Genomic DNA, 25,011 nt, shown 5'->3' with positions numbered 1-25,011 from the left:
TAATCTTAATATCGAATAGTTAAGAAGTTTTTAAAAATGTCCGAGTAAAATCACATATGAGAAACCGCTACGATTTCAATTCACTTGGAGCGTAACATTGTGAAAGCAAAGCAATGTCAGAAGACCGGAACTATCGCTTTATCAGCAGAAAATATCCAGTAGATTCTTGTGTTACATTTATGTAATACTGCGTGACCAGCGGTCAGTCATCTTGTACATAGTGTGTTAGTTTGTACGTTTCAGTTATTAATCTACGTATGTTTTTAATAGATACCTCCACAATCATTGAAAATTAATCATAATTATACACTCTCTCAATATGTGGAACATATAAATGAAAACAAATAATATCTCGCAAAAAATTTCATTCAACGCGCCAGCAAATTTCAATTACACTTGTTAAAAATTGTTCGCAATATTTTATACTATTTTGCTGACGGTACGCTGCAACAGTCAATTTGCTATAAAGTTGGTTAGTTACACTTTTGTCGCAAGTTATTACGAAACGTCGAAAACACACAGGTACAAATGCATTTCAGCATTTTGTTTTTCTGCAAAAAGTGTTTTAATTATTTATTTTACTTTTCATTTTTTTACTTTTGTACTTATAGTTGATTTACTCTATTAAAAAGTTTTTATTTTCTGATACAACTTTCGATGTTAGTGTCTATTGTTACCTTAAAATGAAGATAGCATAGATTTAGCTATTTAAGTGCTTTACAAACGACTGATAATGTCGAATCTGTTTATGACACAGTTGCCAAGTTATTTTCACTTTGAAGTTCTATTTAGACAAGGTATTCTAATGCTGTTAGCAGTTCAAACCTTTAAATGTACTAAGTGCTTGAGCAAGTATTCCGATCTCGATAAAACCTTTCAATCAATATTTCTGAATGCTTCATTTGTTTTATAATAATATAATAATACGAGCTGTTGCCCGCGACTTCGTCCGCGTGGTATTAGAAAACATACAAACTATATAAATTACAAAAATCTACGTTATCCCTCGGAAACCGGACATTTCTCGGGGATGAAGCTTATTCCATATGTACTCCAGACTTTGTTTTATATCTGTGCCAAATTTAGATAAGATATGTTGAACCGTTGCAGAATGATCGAGTAAACATTAAAAAACTAAATTAATGAATCCCACGGGAACCGTAACTATTCCGGGGATAAAAAGTAGCCTATGTGTTCTTCCAAACTATGCTCTAAACCTGTGCCAAAATTCATCGAAATCCGTTCAGCCGTTTAGGCTACAAACTCTAACAAACATCCATCCATCCATCCATCCATCTAAACTTTCACATTTATAATATTAGTATGATAAAGCTTGCTCACCTTCAGATTTAAATGAACAATCGGTTTAAATTTAGGTGTATAACTGTAAGATCTGTATTGTAGTATTGGGGTTCAAATTGGCCTATGATAACAGATGCACGCCATAGAAGAAAGCGAACTAAGATATCGTGACAAATAGCTACGTGTTTCATCGTTATTAAACCGTATTTAAATCAACGTCTAAAGTCTAACGACGCACGCAATGAATGCTCCAACAATATGATATAACTCTCTGAAGTTAAAAGCACAGATCACGATAATCTTTACTTAACCCTCTGAAAGCAAAATTGCTTAACGTCACCGACGAAGGTTACTCGTACTTACGGTCGGCAATTTTCCATTTCAGAAAATTTTCTGCAGGCCTTTTTATATAAATCTTTATTATACTCAAAGTCTATTACAGTATTAACCCTTTACTTTTATGCCTTTCAATTTTTTTTAACAAAAAATAACAATTCAGCATCAAAGTCAACCTTTAGGTTTATTTTTTGTATAAAACCCTCTTAAATATGCCCCGAATTCTAAATACTTACCGCTACGTAGTTATCGGCATTACATCGAAACCATGCAGGGAATGTCACGTAAGCAACCCAAACTCACCGCAACCCACGCTTCTAACGTCAGAAAGTCGTATTCTAAACCCTTCAATAAACTGGTAAACTTAGAGCCAAATGCTAAGACCTTCGTAGAATTAGTATGGGAAATTTACTTTCAACGACAGCTTTAGTCATCAATTGGATCTCATCAGTATCACTAATCACTGAACTATCATAATAGAAAGGTAATAAAATGTCTATGTTTAAACAGAGAGATTGTTCGGATTACATCCTTGCATTATCAAGGTTTATTGCATGCTTTTATTAGAAATATGGATTTATCAATAGGATTTAACAATCCTATCAAACATAAATATTATTTTAGTTATTGTAATCAGTTTAAATAGTTCGAACTGATTCACATTGTTTTCAGTCTCAATAAACATCAATAAATTAAAAAAAGTTAGACGTATTGTAAAAACGTATAGACGTCAATATTGTACTGTCTTAGAAATATACCTAAAAGCGATAGTTTTCTTAAAGAATAGCAGTTACTCGCGTCTCCGCCAAATAAATTTTTACAAAATAAAATTTAGCCTTTGTTTCTCATGGATAATGTAGCTTTTAAATGGTGGATGGGTTTTTAAAAAAGGTTGTCGTTTTTGAGCCTATTCATTACAATCAAACAAAGTTTTCCTCTTTATAATATTAGTATGATTCGTTTAAAGAAAGGAGTTCTAAAAAATCATAAGTGGTGTTTGAAACAAAGAAAGATTTGATCTTAGTGAGATAAACAACGAACAGACTATTATAATCGTCATAATGCAAACACGTCTTTGTTATGCGCTGCGCAGTTCTCCCTCCACAACATGTTTACAATTTCCAGACGTACTTCAATATTCGAATATGTTATCCCCAAGGAAATGGCGAGGTGACGGCAATGTCTTGAATGTATATCTAATGAAACTCGATCTTTAATTCATAAATCTGATTTTTCTGCGCCATTATAATTCCGAGGACAAAGGGGACGCTTCGCAGTAGTCGAGCGAATGCTGATCTCGAACAGGAAATCGTAAAGTTTTTGAATGAAAAATATCATCTAAGATTGAAAATAGCGACTGCTTTATCGGTCCCTTTTATTGAATAAAGTCGTAAATCATTGCACGTAGCTACTATAGAATTTGGGTAAGACTGCGGGGAATTACATACGTCTAAATTAAATTAAATTTTAGAAACGTTTTTATAACTATGTTTTTTAATTGTGATTCCTGTTAAAATTGTAGCTTGCGTCTTTAGTACAATTAATAATTTTCCTAATTGTTAATGATAGTATGATAATACAATCACATTAGGAGACAAATAACATAGCCTTTTGAAATGCTATGAAAATATATTAAACTGAAACATTCGAAACCTTATAAAAAGAGCAAGCATGTTTTAGAGCAGACATTGGGTTGTCGTCTGCCAGTTTTCATCTAGCAATTTAGACTCGCGACAAGCGGAACGTGCGTTGCGAAATATTTCGAAATTCCTTTAATTTATTACTAAAAAATATTCTTAAATTTAAGATTGTTACTTAACTCTTTATTATTGATGTCTAGCTGATCGATTTATAATTTTTTTGCCTTTCGTTTTATTAATTTTCAGTTACAATATTTACTTGTATCTATCTAGTACTACTGTCATATAAAGAATAAATCTTCATAGAAGAAGGGTTTTTTATTCTAAAAAAGTAGTGTGCCATTTAAAATTTACATTAGACAGTGATATGGGTAGAAGCTCGTTCGTTACCTGTGCGTAATGCAGCGATTGACGTCAACTGAAAGCGATTGAAATACAAGGCCTTACACGTGTATCCTGCATTATATTTGCAAAAAAATACAAAGCTGCGAAGCAAATTTGTAACTACGTAGGTTATTTTTGCATAAAGTTATAGTTAAACGTTTTAGATTATCCCAGATATCAATAATTTGCTAAAGTATTTTCTAGATCTACTTTCCTTCTTTATTAATGCTTTTGTAAAAGTTGAATCCATGGATATTAGTCATTTCTTTTAATCTAAATAGCATACTTTCAAAGGGCAAGTAAAATTAGATTATATTGAATCCAACTAACAATTATTTACACAGTAGACAGTTGTTCAATAGTTTGTAGAGAGTAGTTAAATAATAGTTACATCGAGAAAGTTCGAAAATTAATTTGGAGTCTTGTTACCCGCAGGGAAAATACTACTTCTATAAGTATTCTAAGAAAGAGAGGACTTAAGTCTTTGTGTTCCAAAAACATTTATTATTAATGTTTGCTTCTTTGTTTGAACGTAAACTGTCCTTACTACAATTCATAAACAAGCATGTTATTGTTTCATTAATTGATACTTTCAACGACTATACAAAGAAATTACGAGTCATTAGGTCATTAGTATAAATTAAAATGCGTCGTAATAGTACTTTCAGAAGTCAGTGGAGGCTAATTAGAAATTAAAAGAAATAAACAGAACAGTAAACTTCATCAAAGATAAACGAATTCCAAAATATACAAGTACTCTCTTCGCTTTTTAATATTCATGAAGTTACCCACGTCCGAGTCCAGATCGAATTGTTTTTGTGCAACAAATTCTGAAGTTTGTATCACAATTTAGGGTCAAAGAGTAAATTAATATTATCTTAGATAATTTCATGTTTCATAGTAAAAGCTCGATCAATTTCTGCTGTTATTTGTACATCAACTTCGAAAACTGAGACAAGTGGATTTTCATGTTGTTAACTTGGTGTGATTAGTACTATTTTTAAGTATTTAAATAGTAACAAGACTTGTAGCGACTATTTAAAATTTATTTCAGATATTACTCGTTAAAAATAACTTTCTAGTCAGCTTCTTCGTATAGGCATTTCTTTAAACCTAGGGATATTTCGCTATGTGCAAACAGTTTAGCTATATCTTGAACAAACATGATCAAGACATCCTGATAGAAGTAGTTTCTGATCATACTACCTACTGTTTACTTACGATATACGTTTACTTTCTTTGATAAAACAAAAAAAGTTGCAATACAGAAAACTTACTGTATTGAAGTAAATATTTTTGTTATCTGAATTTTCTTTCATAAACGGATGGATGTATTACTTTATTTGATTCAATATTCTTTATATTGTCGCTTCACGCCTTAGTATTTAATACAAGACCGTACAACATAACTCATTTAGAATTATAGCCTCATTGGAAGTGATATGGCTGTTCGCATTTGAATGACATTAAATTAGGTGCCATGACATTTCCTTTCCCTTTCGGAACTCAATTTATAAGGAAATTTGTGCAGACTAATAGAATAGATAATTTTTTTCGTGAAGAATCTTGATATTCAATTTTCCGTTTGTTCTTTTTTTACATAGACGTGTAAGTGACAGGAAAATTTTTCGCATAATAGACGTATATTTCAATGAAATGATAAACCCAAATACGAGTACTTCATTATGAAAAAGTGCATGATTGAAAAGTGCAAGATGTTTTTTTTGTACTACGTTTATAGTTAAATACATCCTGGCTACAACATATTTAGAAATTGTTTAAGCCTTCATATAAATGTCACTTCTCAGAAAGTTTAAACAAAGAAGTGCAGGTGCGGCTTTGAAGACGAAATTAGAGACTTGAAAAAATAAATTGCGCAATTTTGCTGACAATCATCTCAGATGGCTTGTCGTTTTGTGTACGCGTGTTGATATTTAAACGACAATGTGACCGTGGCTTCACCTGTGTAAAAATATAACATTTTAAATATATTATACACTTAAGCGAGTAACTACTGAGTTATAACTGTATCACTTTAGTTTTCTGCTTCACAATTACAACTATCGCAAAGAACAAATAAATCTTTACATATTATATACGAGTACTTATAAATTAAATAAAACCAACGTGATAAGACTCTTTCAGTTTGGTAAGCTTTAGCGACATCATTTAATATATTCAAGTGCACGACAAACAGTACGACAATGAATAATTAGCGACAATATTTCGTCGTTAAGTGCTTATTATGATTGTCCTTGGTGGGCGGCAGGCGGCAGGCGGCCGGCGCGCACGTCCACTGTTTGTAAACAAATGCTATCTCATTATACCGCATATGTACTGGAAGAATAACACGATTTTACAATAATGCAAAGAATCGATACTTTCTTAAAACAACAAAAGTAAGCTCAATTTGTGCTCTAAAGAACAGTAACATAAACTAACTTGGCTTATGCTGACCGTACGCCAACTAGATTCGATCGTAAACAGGGTCAGAAGACGATCGTAAAAGATAATTGTTGTGATAGAAAAAAAGAAGTGAATAAGAACACTTTGTTTTCTACACTACACTAGTCGGCCAGTATTTTATGACTTAAGTAAAGTAAGTAGTTTGTAAGCAATACCAATATCTATAGCCAATCAATTAGCTGCAATTACTACTCAATAGTGTCATAAATCCTTGTGCATTCTTTAATGCTTTTGTCTGATTTTCTAGTAGTAAGTTACATTTAGATTAACAAGCACAATGCTGTTCGCCATTGATGTGTCATTAACCTCGGACTGAATTAAACAATGATCTAATTTACGATTCAGTTCCCAAAACAACTATTTTTTTAATGTATAAAACAAAAATATATCCGTAAAAATAATTGGACTGACGAAGCAAAGGTGTAAAAAACAATCGAAACCTAAATTTGAGTAAAGATTTAGGTATTGTAAAATTTAAGAGGTACTTTTAATTCTTCTTAATTTGCAATACGTACAGTTTTACTGTCGGAATGTTTGTGTAGAAAACTTTATTCGGATCAAATACAAGTCGTACTACTAAAAGCTGTATATAAAGTTTATACCTTTTTAGTTTGTAGTATTCTGGAGTTTAAATGGATCTGATCGTATTTATGACAGGGTCACAGACAATAATCTGTTTATGGTTAACCTCGACGTTTTATTTATATTTTATTGTTATTTGTTTTCAGAATTATTCACAGTGCGGACTTTCTTTTTATCTTTAAGTTTCCAGTTTGTGACTATAAATATATGTTTAGTAAGTTTATTTTTTAGTAATTATTTATATCCAGTTTCCGAAAGAATTAAAGTTCACGTTTACAATTATGAATGACTTGTTTAAACAAAAGACTGGGTATATTATAAAAGCGTTTATCGTTATTATAGAAATTGGGTATAAAACAAACATAAGCATGACTGTTAAACGAATACGGCATTGATTCGGTGCTATCCCAAACAAATATTGGCGCATGTTTAAACACTCGATATGGCTGCTTGCCTCGTTCGCGCGATGTCGGGATAATTATATTTTATATTGTTTGTATATCATTTAAGTACACATTCGACTTGAGTAAACTATCTTTAAATATAATTTTAGCATTCACGCCTGTAATATAATAGTAGGCAGATATTAAGGAGCTTAATTAGGCGCTACACTGTTAAATATAATTTTTATAATAAAATAGCTTTCGCCTGCGACTCCGTCCGCGTGGAATTAAAAAAAAAAAACTAAGTAGCCTATGTGTTCATCCAGACCATACATTACATATATGCCAAATTTCATCGAGATCCGTACAACCGTTTATGCTACAAACTCTAACAAACATCCATCCATCCATCCATTCATCCGTCTGAACATTCGTATTTATAATATTAGTAAGATTAATCGGTTACAACAGCAACACTATTTATACATTTTCCAAGAATCTAGATACGCAACGAAAGTATGAGTAAATTTATGAAGCTGAATGGATATCTTGCAATATTTTTAGTGTTCGAACATAATGTTTGTATAAATATTCTATTTCCTGTTGAAATCCGGCGTGCATAATATTGTGTGTAACAAAAAGCACGTACGTCACGACCGTGCCGAACAAGCATTCGCCTAAGTGGTTAAATAATTTGTATTTATCGTACACTGTTCGCGCAGAAACCTTAGAAGTAGGGATTACCGTTATTTTATACCATCACACGATACGTATAAGTTAATATAATTTCACCTGATTTAGTTTCATACAAAATGTTAGAAGTGCCTTAGTATTTTTCTACATAATAGTACCGTAAATAATTGACATTTTCTTAATTAAAAAACTCCATCTATCGTATCTTTATTATTACCCAATTACATATGACACTAATTACTAATGATATTGCGTGAAAGGAATTTAAATTTTACATTAAAAACACGCTTAATTTGTAACACTACTGCTTATTGGGAAGCAAAAATAATATACAGGTGTTTATGTGAACCATAAAAAATACAAACACAAAGTTAATTGTATCAGATAATCGTGAACAGTTTGATAACGTGGAATGGAGTCATTTAAATTCTTCGCTTTTATATACAGTAGCAAGTGGGCCAGTTTATGTTAATAAACCTTTCCACTAACTTAGTGTGGAGCGGACGACGACCTCACTGGGTAATCTCGAATTCAACGAATTTTTGAACAAAATTTAAATACTAACTTTTATTTTAGGTAAAATGTTGACATATTATAAAAATAAATCTAATAACCAAAAATTAAACATTACAACTTTTAAAAACACTAAAATTGATTGTTAGATTTCACGCTTTATCCATCTGCATATTATAGAAAACAAAAAAACATGCATATTTTCTCTGTTTTTTTTTTTTTCAAGTACAACCTTCTTTTAAACACAAACTGGTCTCTCCAGACTTTAATAGCAGTCTGAAATAGATCCAAAATCCCGTCGTATAAATTTCTGTCGCCATAGCTATTCCGAGATCCTTGTTAATCAAAGCGAATATCCTATAAGTCTCTTTTATTAAAAAAAGGAATGTGTAGTAAAGTCAAAAGGCTCGTTTTATAGACCTATTTCTTCAGTTTTAATGTCTTGATGCCTTGCTACTGCAGACGGATTTAAATATTGTATAAAAACTGAACCTTATTGTGTTTTAGCTCTTTTTTTACTATCTTATAATAGTTATCTTACTAATATTATTCAAAAGTTCTGATGGATGTATGGGTAGTTGTTAAAGTTTGTAGCCTTAACTATTGAACGGATTTAGATTAAATTAATAATTTGGTATAGATGTAGAGGATAGTGTGGAAGATCATGTAGGCTCCTTACTTTATAGCGGGCGATAGCTAGTATATTTGTCTATAACGTCCTAGTAACATTGTAACTGTTGTAAGTGTTACATTGTAACATAGTGGAAGAAATCATTCGTTCAATTTAAATTGTCTATGGCTCATTGAGTTCCACATAGAGGTAACTATTGTAATGGTTGGTCTATTTTAATAGCTCTAAGGTACTTTGGCTTCTTCCATTCAATAGTGACGTGTTAGACAGGTGCTCGATAAACATAATTATTCGCGTTGCGTGTCCGACAACAAAACATTACAAACCTGCTACTTGACACATTGAAGGTAACTCTGTTTCCTTTTTTTATTACTGGCATAAAAAAACTAAAACTATTGACTTATATACAAACGTATAAATGGTAATTTAACATGGTTTATTCATTTGTTTATCATAATGTCGTAAAAAAGTTGCGTGACTGCGTTAATTGAAATCTTGAATGAATGATCTGTTTCAGTTTAATTAAAAATAATCAACTCACGTATATTTTTTATTCTTAATATTTCATAACGTGGATTAACATTATTTAACCACATTGAATTGTTAAGTATAGATTGAATGGTGATTTTGGTATGCTAATTAATGGTAATTAATAGTTGTATCATTAAAAGATAAAATGGAAGGAACAATTTAAAATTGACTTTATTTTTTGTTACGAATTAAAACATTCAACTGTAGATATCAAGATTGTTGGATGTTTTTGTTAGATTAATTAACCGAAGCAAAGTATTACTTAAGGCAAGAAAAGTCGCAAAGGGCAAGTCATGTAGGTAATTGTTTCTCGCTAGTGTTAATAATACGTAGTGTGTTCGTAATTTATTAAGCAATTTGCCAACTAAGGGATCTACGAGTAATAAAATAAAATAGGAACCCTTGAACCCTGTCTGTGCGTAGATAATAATTCTAAACGTTAGGTGTACGAATTTAATGTTACTGTGCTGGGTAATTGAAAGTAATTTTATACGATCTTAAATTCTTAATAATATAAAAGATACTTGAAAGATTATAGGTATATAGTAAGTAAATTTATGAAGCAAGCTTGAAGTTATCTGTACAAGTATTGAGAAGTTTAGTACGGCTTTTTGTAGGTATCCAAATCGATTTAACGTAAACCAAACTACTAAACAAATTCACTTAAAACAATCGAAGTAATAAAACAGGTAACAGTGACGGCTAAAGTATAAAGTGATAAAAAGAACTACCATTGGAACTCCACTACATTACGATATTTTGTCGTTGAAAATGGACGACTTTTACTACTTGTTTTTACAACTCAGGTAATGGATTGATTACATAATTAAATTCGACAACGAGGAAATAAAGGTCGTGCGGATTTTTTAGAGTATCAAATACCGTTTACTAAGAATTTTAACAGAACTATTAACAACAACTAAGTTGTTAATTTAGTGCAATATAAAATTTGATAAACATAAAAGGATATTGCTCAAAATTTGATGCATATAAAAAGCCTTCAATAAAGCTATCATGTTTTCAGTGAATATAAGAATGTAGTAGATCGCGTAATTGCCTAATTATCTAAAGTACGGTCTGCAAAATGTTGTAGTCGTGGCTGAGGTTGTATCGCCCGTCCTCGGTGAACGTTCCAACTTCAACTCGAATATTTTTTGAAAATTAAGGTCATGTTGCACTTAAGCATTAATGCTGGGTTTCTGAGATTATATTTATTGTGTCATTACCTAGCTATTCATTAATGTTAGGTTGACCCATGTTTCAACAGAGTAAAACACAAGTTACTTAATTCGGATACGCATTTCATGAATATATAAAACCAACAACAATAACGATTAAAATGTAGCATCATCGCATCTATTCAATAATTTAAATAACGAATATATGAAAGGTTAGATTTTTAACGTAATTTCGTTGTAATCAAATTGTCTCAAAGTATGAATATATATTTGGTTAGACCAAAACAATAACTGAAAATTAAGGATACTGATAATTACATATTTGAAACATGCAAATCATACTAATATTATAAATGCGAAAGTTTTGATGGATGGATGGATGTTTGTTAGAGTTTGTAGCCAAAACAGCTGAAGCTGGCTGTAGAGGATAGTCTGGAAGAACACATAGGCTACTCACTTTTGTATTTTTTAATTCCACGCGGACGGAGTAGCGGGCGAAAGCTAGTACTTTATGTTATGGCAGCTAACGCATGCATGAACGTAAACACTACGTATGATATAAGACGCAAGTGCCCATATAATTACAAATCCCCTCTATAAGGCTTCATATAATTATTCACATGTCGAAGCCATGTACATAACCATGTACATTATATAATTACATGACATTTGCGTTTTTTTTGCCTTAATCTAAGACTGTTTGTTTATATTTTGTTTTATTTGTATGTATGTATTTTTGTTTATACTTGTCCTACTTTCGTTGTTACAGCATAAAGACAGTAAAAGCATAAATTAAACCACTAAATGGGCCGCTTAAGTCAGACGTGAAGGGAGCAATTAGTAATGAATGCAAAGCACTCAAGTTTGTATATTAAGTCGAAACTTAGTCAGTTTTCGGTTGAATTTTAATGACGTATAGACTGACTCATTAGTACTAGACTGCAAAAGTAAAAGATACTAATTGTATTTAATTTATTTAATTGTGGCAATTAAAATGTAAAGTAATACAACAAGACAATTGTAACCAAATTTTGTTGATTTTTTGTCAAAATAGGTGCATTTTTTTCTTTTTCAGTCAGTATTATGTTGTGTTAAATCAAAGGATATGTAGCATCACAGAGTAGACAATGAATAGTTAGCTATCTTATCTATTTTATCTCATTAATTGTAAGTCAATCGATCGATATCGAATCATTCAATTTACATCGTCAACAAGGAATGAATGTAACATTGCTTTCAAGGAAAACCCAGGTTTAAATTGTTTTTTGTAGTTACTTTTCTTTTAAACGTTGTTGTGCTATAATTTTGGTGTTGAGTTTCTTTTTAACGATGAGAGTTATTTTGTTCTAATTAGAAATGTTTTGTTGTAATTGATGAAGCACTTTTTAGACTTACGTCCATCCCATAGATATGACATCTTTCAATTCCAAGTAAAAAAAGTCTATTTTCTTGTCTTCACAATTCAACAGAAATGTTAATTTATAATCCAGGGTGTAAATTCTTCAAGTTATAATTTCAATAATAATTAGTTAATGGCTGATAAACGACAAAATAACTTGAGAAATTACTACTAATAAAAACTATCATGTTTGTGGAAATGAATGTAACACGAGATCCTACAAAATGTTCATTCAAGTTTTTATTTAAATATATTTAAGTAAATAATTTAAAGTAATCACGCGTGTGGTATTTATACCGCTGTATTTAATGGCGCGTGTGCATTTAAGCGAGCTCATTTATTGTTCATTGTTTTTGATGGCACTCGGTTTGAATGCCACGGACGGCGTGACGCCGCCTAATTTATCGTTAGGCATGCAAAATGTTCAAGGATGGGTCTGTAATCAATAAACCTTGACATTATTACGTCTACTCTAATGTCGTACTTGAATATTATGGAGAAAATTCATCCATGTATGGATTAATTATCTGTGAAACGTTTATGGACTACAATAATTGTTTAGATTAGGGAAATAAGCCTTTTTGTTCTATACACTGTTAAACCTTAAGTGAAACCTTTCTACGTATGATAATGTTTTATCAGATTTAATAAATCATTGATTTAAAAGTTTTTTTATTAAAATTTAAAATGAAAACGGTTCCACGTTATATTAAACTTTCACGCGAATATTGGATATTGGCAAGCGCTAGCAATTTCAGTTATACGAGTATATGTGAAAAGCGGTTACCCATAGCTTAGTAGTTATTACATAATAACATTTTGAACCAATTCTACTGTTTCCTGTAAAGAGAATTAAACTAATCGTACTTAGTACTAAGAGTAAACTATTGTACATTCTGCTTGAAAGTTGAAAGTGTATTAACCTTGATTATCACAAATCTAGCAAAAAAAAATCTAGGAAATTTCTCCTTGTCTCAAAATTCAATTATTTTTGGATTTCCATATACAATTCATGATCATGATCAATGCATGTTACTAATAAGAACGGCTAAAATTTAAGCGCCTGCCAAAATATTATAGCAAGCAAATACATTCCTGTGCGTGTTATGTGTCTTTCAGGCGCACCCCGCACGCAAAGGTCGCGATCGACGATTAATTGTAGACCCACCTTGCCTACACTTTATTGCCCCTCCAGCTGAACCACTATTGAAATAAAGATTTTAACGATAAGCATCTAAATTAACTAAACACTATACTTCAATTTACCACTCTTGGTTATAGATTACGTTACAAGTTAAAATTTTATTGATATTTTTAGTAGAATTAATTAAATCTACCATTTTTGTTAATAAGATGCTGCTGGAGACTTTACACGTCTGAACATAAAAAATCTAGTAACATTTGATAGAACCTTAATGAAATAGGTTGGTAATTATTGTAACTATTTTCAGTCAACACCGGACTAGTTATTCATTTTAAACGCATTTCCTACCTACCATTATTTTTTTATTTTCAAAAAAGCATTCAAAACATCATTAACAATATTTGAGTATTGCTCAACAAGGGAGTTGTCGGACCTAAAGTACACCGAAAAATTTTGTATAAATTTCATCGGTGATCATACTTTTTCGAAAATTTTCAAGCTAGACCCTGAACACATCTTAGTCATTACAGTTGATTTTTTTGGCTATGTTTACTATTCATGTGTAAGAGTATACATAGCTCACAGGTAACAATTACTAATGTTTACGAGACGCATTTGAGATAATTGTAACGTAAATATAGCCGTACGTAACCTTAGTCGTACATCAACAATGTCAGTGCTGGGCGGGCGGCCAACAGATGGCGCGATTGTTCCGGTACTCTAATATAACTCCACCTATATCAATGACCTAGTAAACTACACTATTTTTCTTGACAGTACGCTTTTTTAAACTATTTCTGTCTTCCATTCGTTCATTATTGAAAGACAGTAACTAGGTGTCTTTAAACTTTGTCTACAGTATATACCAAGATACTTAATTAAATAAATTGGCTTACCATAAATGATCACTTTAATAAATTACTTTTGTAAAATGGAAGCACTATCGCAACCGAAATGTCCTTAACCGTGACGACTACATGCAAAGATTTTTAAATTATCTATACTATTATAATAAAGCGTAAACACACACTACTTTGTGGCGTAGCATGTCAGCAATCACAGCATATTTTTGACTAAATCTGTTTTTAATAAAAAGTCACACACTTACGACGCGCTTTAGGCTATATATTTTCACGCTATTAAACTTAGGGGATAAATAAATCGGAAAAGCACCTTCATGTGGGAAAGGGACCATAAACTACAAGCTGTCAAGGAAAAATAAATTGCCAGGGTTTGTCATCATGTCATGTCATTTTGACATTTGCAATTGATAATTTGACAAATGTAAACAATAAAATAAAGTTCTTATTATTACACGCGGATGAAGCCGCACGGGAATAGCTAGTAGAAAATTAAATATATCTTTATATGTATTTAAGTTCGTTCAAATTTTTCCTAATTACCTTAAGACTTAACAGGAAATACCGATCGAAGTTTAGTACATGGTGACGTTAAACGAAAGCGTCTTAAAGCGGATGTGGCGATGGGACTTCACCGACAAAGCCTCTCAGCTCAAGATCTCACTGAGAATTTCTCAAGCAGATTATATCTCAAGTATTAAGTATACACCAGTGCCTTTAGCTTTTTAAAAAGGACTCCCGTACCGTTTCTTTGAATAAAGACCATCAAGTTATCGGATATTTTTAACAATTGATCGTTGGTTTTAAGAACACATTCCATATTTAAACTTAAATGTTCAAAACACACAGAAGAGTTTCATTTATTTAGGTTTGACAGCAAATGACTGTGTATATGACAACTGATAACCAGTGCTTATAAAAGTTGTACATTAATATGTGAGTATACTGAATAAGTGGTGAGATGAGTGGTCGCCACCAGCTGCGGGTGCCCGAGGTGCGGGTGAGCGGGGCGCAGGATGATGCAGACGATCCCCCCGCGGCACTACCGCCCTTCGCTCTCACCCTTGCTTCTATACCACGTCGTCGACACTCCTGGATATGTGGGTAAGTCATGTTAATGTAACTTTGTCAAAAAGATGTTAAGAACGGGCGTACACCTTTTACATAACTATCGAACAACAGTTGTGCGATTGTCGATTGTTTCGCAGCCAATTCAACTGTTTAATTTGCACAACTACAAATTTTGTAGTGTGCGTCTCTCCGTATAAACTTATAGGAATCAAAGCGTGACTAAACAGTTGTACGATAGTTTCAGGTGTTCGAACGCTTTAAAGAAATGCTAGTTACACAGTTGATATAAAGGTACCTACGTAATAGGACTTTAAAGATATTGGACATTTATTGCAACACAATATTAATTACAAATTGTACGTTTTCACCTTTATTACTCATTTGCATGTTATATCTATTCGACAACTCTGCCAGTTACAAGATATTTTCCAAACCCAGTTATCGAGCAGAGTTTGGCAATGAGAATATGGTAATTAGATAATAGAATTCTATGGATATTGTTGTTGAAACGACATGACTCAAGTCGTGTCTGTAATTGTAATGGTATTTTCAGCGGCGCGGTGGCCTGAGAGACAATTAATATATCTTAATATTCATGAGGGCTTCTTTAGTAAACCGCTATGAACATTAGCACAACAATAGTGTAGATACACAAGCATTCATCCCGACGTCGGCCATTGTGTTGTGAACACCTCTGACCGTTTTTGTGTAGTTATCGTGGATCACTTGGATGTTAATATTAATTTAGTCTCTAAATATAATACTTTGAAAAACATGAAACCGAAAAGTCCAATTGTTCAATTCAGTTCAGTACTATTTAGATTAAATCATCATTTTTAAATAATGTTCGCACCAACATAAAGGAAAATAAATAATGTTTTTGCCCAACCAACGAGCATGGACATTACTTAATCACGTAATAACTCATAGTGACGTTGGACCTTGCTGGCGAGTCACTGATCGGACATAAAATGTCGTTTATTATGCCTACGATGTGCCTATGATTTAATTTTGATGTATTCGTGGCATTACGATAACATACGACGATCGAATAAAGGAATACCATTATGTCAGCAATATTTCTCCCAGGCGCTAGATGTGAAAAAAGATTTAAGACAATCCTTACGTTCTACCGATGGGAAATAGATCAATCTTGTCTCAGGGAAATAACAGTTTGATTCCAATTACCTTTTGACGCTTCAATCGGAATTCAAATCAACTGCTGCTGAGTTCTCGTTATATTCCTACGACTATTTAGTTGTTTATCTACTGACTATGGACGCGGTCTACGGTACTGTGTTTGTATTTGGCTAACAGTACGAATGTAATATCCTGCGATTGGGTTCTGTCTAAAAACTAATATTTGCTTACCAAAAAGTTCGCTCTGATCTGTATTTTGACACGAATTTATGATTTCTAATCTTACTAATATTATAAATGTGAAAGTTAAGATGGATGGATGGATGGATGTTTGTAGCCTAAATTGATGACCGGATCTCGATGAAATTTGTGATAGATTTCGAGGATAGCCTTGAAAAACACATAGATGACTTACTTTACTACTTTAATTGCACGCGGACGGAGTCGCGAGCAAAAGCTAGTAAGCTATATTATTTTTGGAGTAATGATTCTAAGTATAAAATAGAACAACATACGTAAAAAATAACGTAATTTAACTAGTAAGTGCATATTAAAGTGAACTAGGAATTACAAATTTTAGTATAATTTTGAATATGTATGTTTCAAACTGTCTTTGTGTTTGAAAATTGTCAAAGAGTTATGCCCTCAAGCAATTCGGACAAAATACGCAGCAGTTTTGGTTGAAAATCCTTATTTTATTCACTTTAAATTCAAACAATTTTGCCAAATTTAAACATGGACTTAATTAAACACGGAGAAAGTTAATTATCTTTTTAACGTAACACGAGATATTCACGTTGATATTTTACTGAACTAAGTAACCCAAAAAATCTTAATTTAAAACAAATAGATTATTTAATTTGAAGAAACAATAATTAGATCTGTCTGTAGCACTGTTTGGTATTTTCTTACAAAATTAACTACCTTTGTCGGTGTTCTGTTATTTATTAATCGAATTAAGGAGGGTCTGAAACCTTTCAGTTGCTTTTAATGATTAATTGAGTTTTGTAGTTTTCTTTGTCAGTTTATTTTTTTTATTTGTATATAGTTTTTGTTATCCGCAGTAACAATGATTAGATATACAAATGACATACTTAATTATTATGGAATACATTTGTTAACAAGTTCACGGTCCTTTCTTGGAGACAGTTGTAAGATATAACGTAATTGTCACCAGATGATCCCCTCAGGAAATGGATAAGCCGACAAGAAAACAGATTTTGTAAATAAATTTTATTGTATTTGTCTAACACGGATAAAAGTCTTACGAAAAAGAAACATTTGATGTAATTTACCTAATCTACCTTTAATTATATTCTTTTAGTTTTATTTGTTTATTAAATTTCTAGTCTATACTTTAAAGTCTATACTTTCCTATTACTTAAACACTTTTCGTAGCAATTGAATTTCTATTTAAAAAATAGTTTTTTTTTACTGTTTTACGTTTTGTTATTATACTAATTAAGGGGGCAAGTCTGTGTAATTAATATTATCTGGTCAATTATTATGGAATTTAATCAGAGTGTTTAACCAATACGAGCGGCTTCAAGAATGGATTAAAAATCAACCACTCCTTGAAATTTTTAAAAGCAAAGTAATAATATAAACGAAGAACGAATAATAAGGAAAGAAAACGAGTAGTACAAAAACAAGAGTCAATCTGCAACCTCACTCACCGGTTTAATTCACTTAGCAGCAAACAATTCTGTTTTATTAGCCTAAGTACCGGCTTAATGAATTAATTTGATTATTGCACGAATGAAACCTTACAGTAGCTTTTTATAAAGTTTCCAAGCTTCGTTGATTGGGTCTTTGATGTTGCGAATTATTGCAATAACATTTTCTCAAGGAAATCATTAGTAGTTGAGCAAATATTAATAATAATAATTGACAATGTTTTTTATAACACTCTTCTTAAGTCTTTTGTAAACCACTATTTCTTCTATTTACAATCCATTTTAGTAATAAGAGGTACAAACACTAGGAGGAAATAACTAATAAGACTTTTCTTCTTCAATGAGGTCGTTAGTTCGCTTCGTATAATTAGACCATTGTCCACTTATCTCTTTGCTTTAGAAGATGCAATTGCAGTATTTTACTATCGAATTTCTTTATTTGTTTTACTTTGTTCTACATTGCTGTATACATTGTAGCTTAAATATTTAATATAGCGAAAAATGGATACAGATTTTGCACGTAAAAATACGTGTATGCAAAAAATAAATACATTTTTGTCCCGTTATTTATAGTTGAACGTATATTGAATGCCTATCAGAGTGTAAACTATTCGACTACTGGAATTGAATACACAAAAAAATCATGGCGATGCATATGATATTGCAAATTAAAAAAAACTCTGTAATTTACTACGAAACTTTTATCGTATATTTTAGTGTGAAAGTATTGGATAAACTTTATATCTGATCCTCTTGTTTCTTGGAACACGTGTACTAACAAACATGTTTACTTTTAATAGTTCACGCACCTCATTTGTCAAAAAGTGTGGCGTTGACGGGACTAGTTAGAGATGTTGATGTTTTTTTTAGAATTGTTGCGAATTCTTGGCATATACCTCGACAGCTAGATGAAAAGATTTCAAAATAAACGCCGTTCATAATAACCTCACACAAATATACTCTTTATTATCTCAATCTTTGTAATATTATAAAGATGAACAGTTTGTTTGTTTGAACGTTGTAATCTCTGCACAATTTAACGTTTATAAAAATCTTATGGCTATTTTACATTACGAAAAGATCCTTAATGTGCGTCAAGACGAATAAACCTAATAAACAGGGCTAGTTATAATAATAATTAGGATCGTAGTGCAATTAACGCTGGCTTGAATGAGTCTATAAACATAAATCTGGAATTTCCAGGTACTTAATAATTGTGACATTATGAAAAACGGTAGAAACGAGGACTAGAACCGCGCGACATATTTGAATCTTTGCCACCATCTATTCTTGTCCTACCCGCGTAAACACGTCTCACTCGAACACTGTCTTTAATATTAATATAAAGAGTAATATTCATTAAATCATAAACTACTGCCAAATGACAATTATAAACCTGGTATACGACAACAATTCTAATAATGTCGACTATGGAGATCGAATTTCAGCGACGCAGTTCCTTTACAGTTTGTGCCATTACCCATGTATGTAATAAAAAATGCAAGAGAGCAATACATTTTATGTACGCCATATAGAGTAATATTAGGTAACTTTTACTAGGAACTGTAACACAGGGGAAAAAAATCATCTCTCTTGTTGGTTAAACAAAACTTCTTTAACTAAAGGTTATCAATGAATCAATCAATCGTTCGTAAAAAAGATCGTTTACTTGAGATGCTACTTTATTACTTATTTTATTGTGCAACAGTATTCTGGACTTTGTACTTAATCACAGTGGAAACTTACCAGCCGATGGAATTTATTCCCGACGTTGTAAAATTCACCTCAATTTATTTTCAATCGCAATTCGAAAGATAGTTTACAAAATCATTGACACCTCTGGGAAAAAACAGATTTGCAATTTATTTGCAAAGTATGCAAGAGTAAATGAACACGATTACATGTATTTGTGTAATTTGATTTATTGATGTTTAATTTAATTCGCCTGAACCCAGCAGCCGTTGTAAACCATAGTAATAGAATCACTTTAGTGAGTAGAACTTATGACTGAATTAACTAAAGACAAATAAATCACAGAATTAGCACAACAGGAATACTAAAAATATATCTTAAAATCCTTTGATATTCATTTAATTGACAGCAGCTTTGCCACGTGGCGTGATGGAAGAATAATAAGTATGTTTTCATTGGATCCGCGACGATATTTGAAAGCTTCCAACTATATTGCCTTTCCTCCGAATGAACGCAGGGGATTTTTTTAAAATTCCTTTCAGAGCGGATTTCGTTTACCACATACGTGAATTGAATTGAATTGAAGTAAACAGGGGGTCTGCCACTATCTCATGTAATGTGGATAGGGACGTTTTAATGTGCGTTTTTATGTATTACTATTGAATAAGTAAATGAATACCCGAACCTTATAAGTAATCAAAATCTTTAAAAAGTATACGACACAGATACACATATAAACATAAAAAAAAAATTGTCACGTTTTAAAATGTTACAAAAATTGAGGGCAACAGCAACATAATGATGCATACAATGTTTCCTTTATCTGCGGCACGGTTGAGTCATGAAAATGTCGTTGATTTATTGCACTGAATATTGTTGAAAAATTATGTTGTCGCAAAAGCGCCTGACTTGCGGCGGCTATGGTCGGTTAGGACGCACCATCGTGCGCGCAGTCGCCGACGCGCGCCCAACGATTTAAACGTCGATCGAAATTATAAAATACCGAACAGTATGGAAACTTCGAACTACGCGAGAGATCAGTGAAAACCGAACGATTTTAGTGCATGTCGCATTTATAAAAACGATTTTTGTGACGGTGATAAAAAGCCATGTAGATCGCTGTATCATAAACCGTGTTATGGGTGTTCGTGACAATATTTTTTTGTTCAGGACCGGAATATAAATTTTCTTGTGTAACTACAAGGTATATGTTACGTCGTATTTTAAGTATATACGTAAAAAGATATCAGAAAATGTTATGTTCGTTTTCCTTTTGATTTTGGTACTAAAATAATGTTCATATGTTCTATGATAACTCATTACTTTTTATAATGTTATGTGTAACAAGTTATTTGTATTAATATCTTCAGAGATATAAAGCCAACAATAGTTGTTATATATGTTTTATATACATTTTGAAATATATCTATGTTTTTCTAAAGGATTCGTTGTGCAGTTATAACATGCTTTCTTATGGTCGCGATATAAAGTGTAATGCATTTTTAAATAACATAAAAATGATGAAAATAAACCTGTAGGTACAGCTTATTAACATATTATCTGTCTCAGTACTAAATTCTTTAATATGTCTGATTTTTAAACATACAGATATAACCTAGTTAAACACATTTAAATATGACACTAAAACAACAAAATTTTCGTATTTGAAAGGAATTAAGAGAATAAAATTTTTATTTTGTAAATATTTACACAAAACATTACTAATCCAACACACATTAATTCCGAGCAATGTGAATAACATGTGTAGTAAAACTTACAAAGGTTTGAATATCTAAAATAGTTCAATACGTCTTGCCAAATGGTTCACAATCACACATGCTTTTGTCTGTTTGGTAAAGGACAAAGCAATAATACTTCATAACATTGGGCCACAGTTTTAAATTCTAGATAAAAATAAAATGCAATCATAAACAGTTGCTTTACCGACTTTACACATGATATTAATAATTTAACGAAATTATAGACGTGAATTAAAAAAAATCACTTGTAATGAATATATTGACATTGGGTGTTTAATGTGTTTATCATTAAACATTTAAATTTAAACCATAAAAGTAATTTATCAAAGGAAAACGAATATAACACCAATCATAGTGTTTTCTGGATATCGTAGATACTTTAAAAACCTATTTTTGAACGAGTAGTTTTCAAGAAAATGTGATAATATTATTTGGAATACGCGCCATCTAGTGTAAACAGCCTGAAGCGCAGTGAAACGATGTTGCCTATCGCTGAAATGAAAGAGGGCGCTAGTAACAATCTTTTAGTTGCTAGTGCCAGCCGACACCGACGGACCCGCGATCGCGTAGTGACAGCTGAAGTTCGCGCTCTACGCCGTAGACGTGGATGGACTGTAGTCGGCTCTGAAACCAGGTAAGGCTTTACTAACATTCCGATAGATGGCGTTAAACAGTTTTTTCATTTTAATTTTTAAAATTGAATAATGTTTTTAATTTGTAAACAATAAGAAATAATCGAACTTTATTATGATCAGCTCACTATACTTCCCCACTAAGGGACTTCAAGACTACCTTAAGTGGGGACTATGAACTTTATGTGAAATACTTAATGAAAAATGATGGCCTTATAAAAATACAAGTAGATAATAATCAATGTCATCAATCAATTAAATTTTAACTATAGGATCTAAATACTAAAATACTTTATTCGCAAGCAAGATAATGTTTTTCGGGAAACCTTGACACATCTAAATGAAGTTTTTATCTTAAACGTTCAAATAGGACGGATTTATGAACAATTTATACAATTTATATGAATTCAGCCTAATTTTTTAAATCTGTTACGTTGTAACTCACGAAGTGATTGCCGAAAATTGGTTTGCAGTAAAAGCTATATTGAATTTTAATAACCTTGAAAGATTTGCGAGGCTACAAAAATACAGGAAATCTGCAAGAATGTTTAAACATATTTATTAGTCTAATATATAGGCAAACTTAATTTATCAACTATTAGCTAAGGATGAGAAAAAAGGTCTGTAAGGCATGATAATTTTCATAAACATATTGTCATTTAGTTAAAGAATAATAATTTTACTCTAATGTAAGAAATAAAATATTTTTTTGCCATGACAGTATTCAGAAAAATAGAAATGGAAAAAAAATACCATCTAATTACGACATTAAGAAGGGCCGAGGCCAAACTTAATGGACGTAAATCTGTTTCGGTGTTATGCTAAATATTTAGAGAAAATAAGTCATGATAAGATACAATTATGAAATACATTTTGTAATGAATATTTTCGCATTGAGAATTCTACTTTGTTGTGTTTTATTCTAAAAGGAATTTGGATTCTTCCACTGAAAGCTTCGAGCAAGAAATCATTAGAATCGTCGTAAGATAGTCTACATTATGTTTCTATGTGTTAGCATCAAAATTGACGTAACATTGATTGCGTAGAAACATAACGTTTTATAACTAGTAAGTTAAGAATGAGCAGATAAAATTCCGACAGTTCCCTATTTACGTAGCGGTAGAATGAAGAGTTTACAAACAACTCACTCACTTGAAGGTTGAATTAACGACCAATTCTTATTGCATACTTAATGGTGAGCGTAATAAAACTTTCCAAGAGAAATACGCTATTCTTGTACCTACGAATACACGGGAACATAAACCAACTAAACCAAGATTGTTGTTATTTTTTAAATCATTTGTGTTTGCATAGACATATTTAAAGTTAACAATTTCGTTTAGAATACAATTTATATGCTACTAGTTGTTCCCGTGCGACTTCATCCGCGTGAAATTATGATTTTTTTTTATTTTTTACATTTATCAAATTACTAATGTCAAAATGACTTACTATGATGACAACATTGCTTCCTTGATGTTGGCAGCTAATGGTCTCTTTCCCACATTAGGATTTTTATCCAAAATATTTACCCCCTAAGTTTAATGGCGTTAAAATATATACCCTAAAGCATGACGCAAGTGTAGGCTTTTTTATTAAAAAAAGAATTATTCAAAAATATTCTGTAATTGCTGACATCCTAGGCAACAAAGTATTGTGTGTTTACGTGTTATTATAATAGTATAGAAGTATAGATTAATTGTTTATCGCGAATGCTATATTTGTTTGTATAATTTGTTACGGTCTTTGTATTCGGTCGCAAAGATAATCCAAATTAAGTCTCCCACGCAAATGATTTTCTGCTGTTTCATATTTTCTTTTAAGTCTCATAAAGATAAGTCGTTTTCATTTCTTCAAATAATTAATTCAATTTAACTTGTTGTTTTTTTTAACTTTTATTATATTGTAATTATATGTTTTACTTAATTATTATATCAATTCCAGACAGAAGTAATCGTTTAAATATTTATCCTGTCGCCCTTCTTCGCGCAAATGTTATTTGTTAACGTAATTTGCTCCAAGCTTTGTGCTACAAATTGGTTTGCAAATTAATCTTCAAGTTCTTTAAAACTCGTATAAAAATTATAAAATTTTCTGATTTTTTACCAAAATTATTCTGTCTGTAATAAATTTACATTTCAATCGATATAAATAGAATTAATTTGTGGACAAATTTTTGTCATAAAATGCAGATAGAATAAAATAGCAATAAAGAAGAAAATACAATTTTCTTTGCAGATACTGAAATGGTCTTATTTTACTTGTTAATATTTTGCTGTTGTCGACGTTTCTTCGGATTTGTCTTTTGTCTTCGCTTTTTGTTTACTATTTATTTAACTAACTTTTTACATTTATCTTGAGTATCTGCCTGGAATCGGGTTATTCTACAGAACTTGACTTCTTTACGTTGTTAGTAGAATTAACTTATTTAAACCTAAATGAATTGTATGAACTACGAATAATATAAATATATATTTATTTATTTAATATGTGGGTTAAAGTTAATAAAGCATTGACTAATGCTTTTACTAATCTTATTCTCTTTTGTATTGATAAGTAGCCTCTTTTACGCAACATTTTTTGTACTAAAAATGTTGATTATAAGTAAAAAGGGCACTTGTTTGTAAGATACAAGTCCATATTTAAACTGACATATGCGGGATGCGTCACTCGGCATGCGAAGATTTCAGGTGACGGGTGATAAGCGTTCCGGGAACGTTGGCAGCCTGCCCTCACCAATATAGCCCGGCGGCGTCGCAGCGCATATTTGTGCAAGGGCCGAACTGAGTACACAGGCGTAGCGACAGTACGTTATTGTAAAGTCATTAGTTAGCAAAACAAAAAGACAATCCCATAAGATAAGAAGCAATCCAAAGAAGAAAGGATATCGCTCCACCGACAAAATTATTTATACCGATGGAGCGTCGGTAGAGTGCTCTTGAATTAACGGTTAATTTTCACAGACAAAGATTTGTGTGTGAAATGAAGTCAAAATTCT

At 31.6% G+C, this 25,011-nt stretch overlaps 1 protein-coding gene across 5 annotated transcripts in view; it reads left to right on the top strand.

Moving 5' to 3' along the window:
- The window catches only part of LOC106105459 (cAMP-specific 3',5'-cyclic phosphodiesterase), a 242,934-nt gene that overhangs the window by 107,807 nt on the left and 110,116 nt on the right, over positions 1–25,011 (top strand). Inside the window, exons 1-2 of one of the 5 annotated variants that reach the window (XM_013285768.1) lie at positions 20,602–20,825; positions 21,756–22,015. The exons of 3 other annotated variants lie outside the window; for them this stretch is intronic. In XM_013285768.1, the coding sequence (XP_013141222.1) occupies positions 21,861–22,015 (155 nt within the window). In that variant the 5' untranslated portion in view covers positions 20,602–20,825; positions 21,756–21,860. Of the gene's footprint in view, positions 1–14,910; positions 15,147–20,601; positions 20,826–21,755; positions 22,016–25,011 lie in introns of those variants that run through there. One more of the 5 variants, XM_013285769.1, reaches the window with a different exon arrangement.

The sequence above is a fragment of the Papilio polytes genome, unplaced genomic scaffold (assembly GCF_000836215.1).
Source record: "Papilio polytes unplaced genomic scaffold, Ppol_1.0 DF822845.1, whole genome shotgun sequence".
NCBI lineage: Eukaryota > Metazoa > Arthropoda > Insecta > Lepidoptera > Papilionidae > Papilio > Papilio polytes.
The sequence above is the reverse complement of the archived record's forward strand: the minus strand, read 5'-3'. Positions and strand labels throughout refer to the sequence as shown.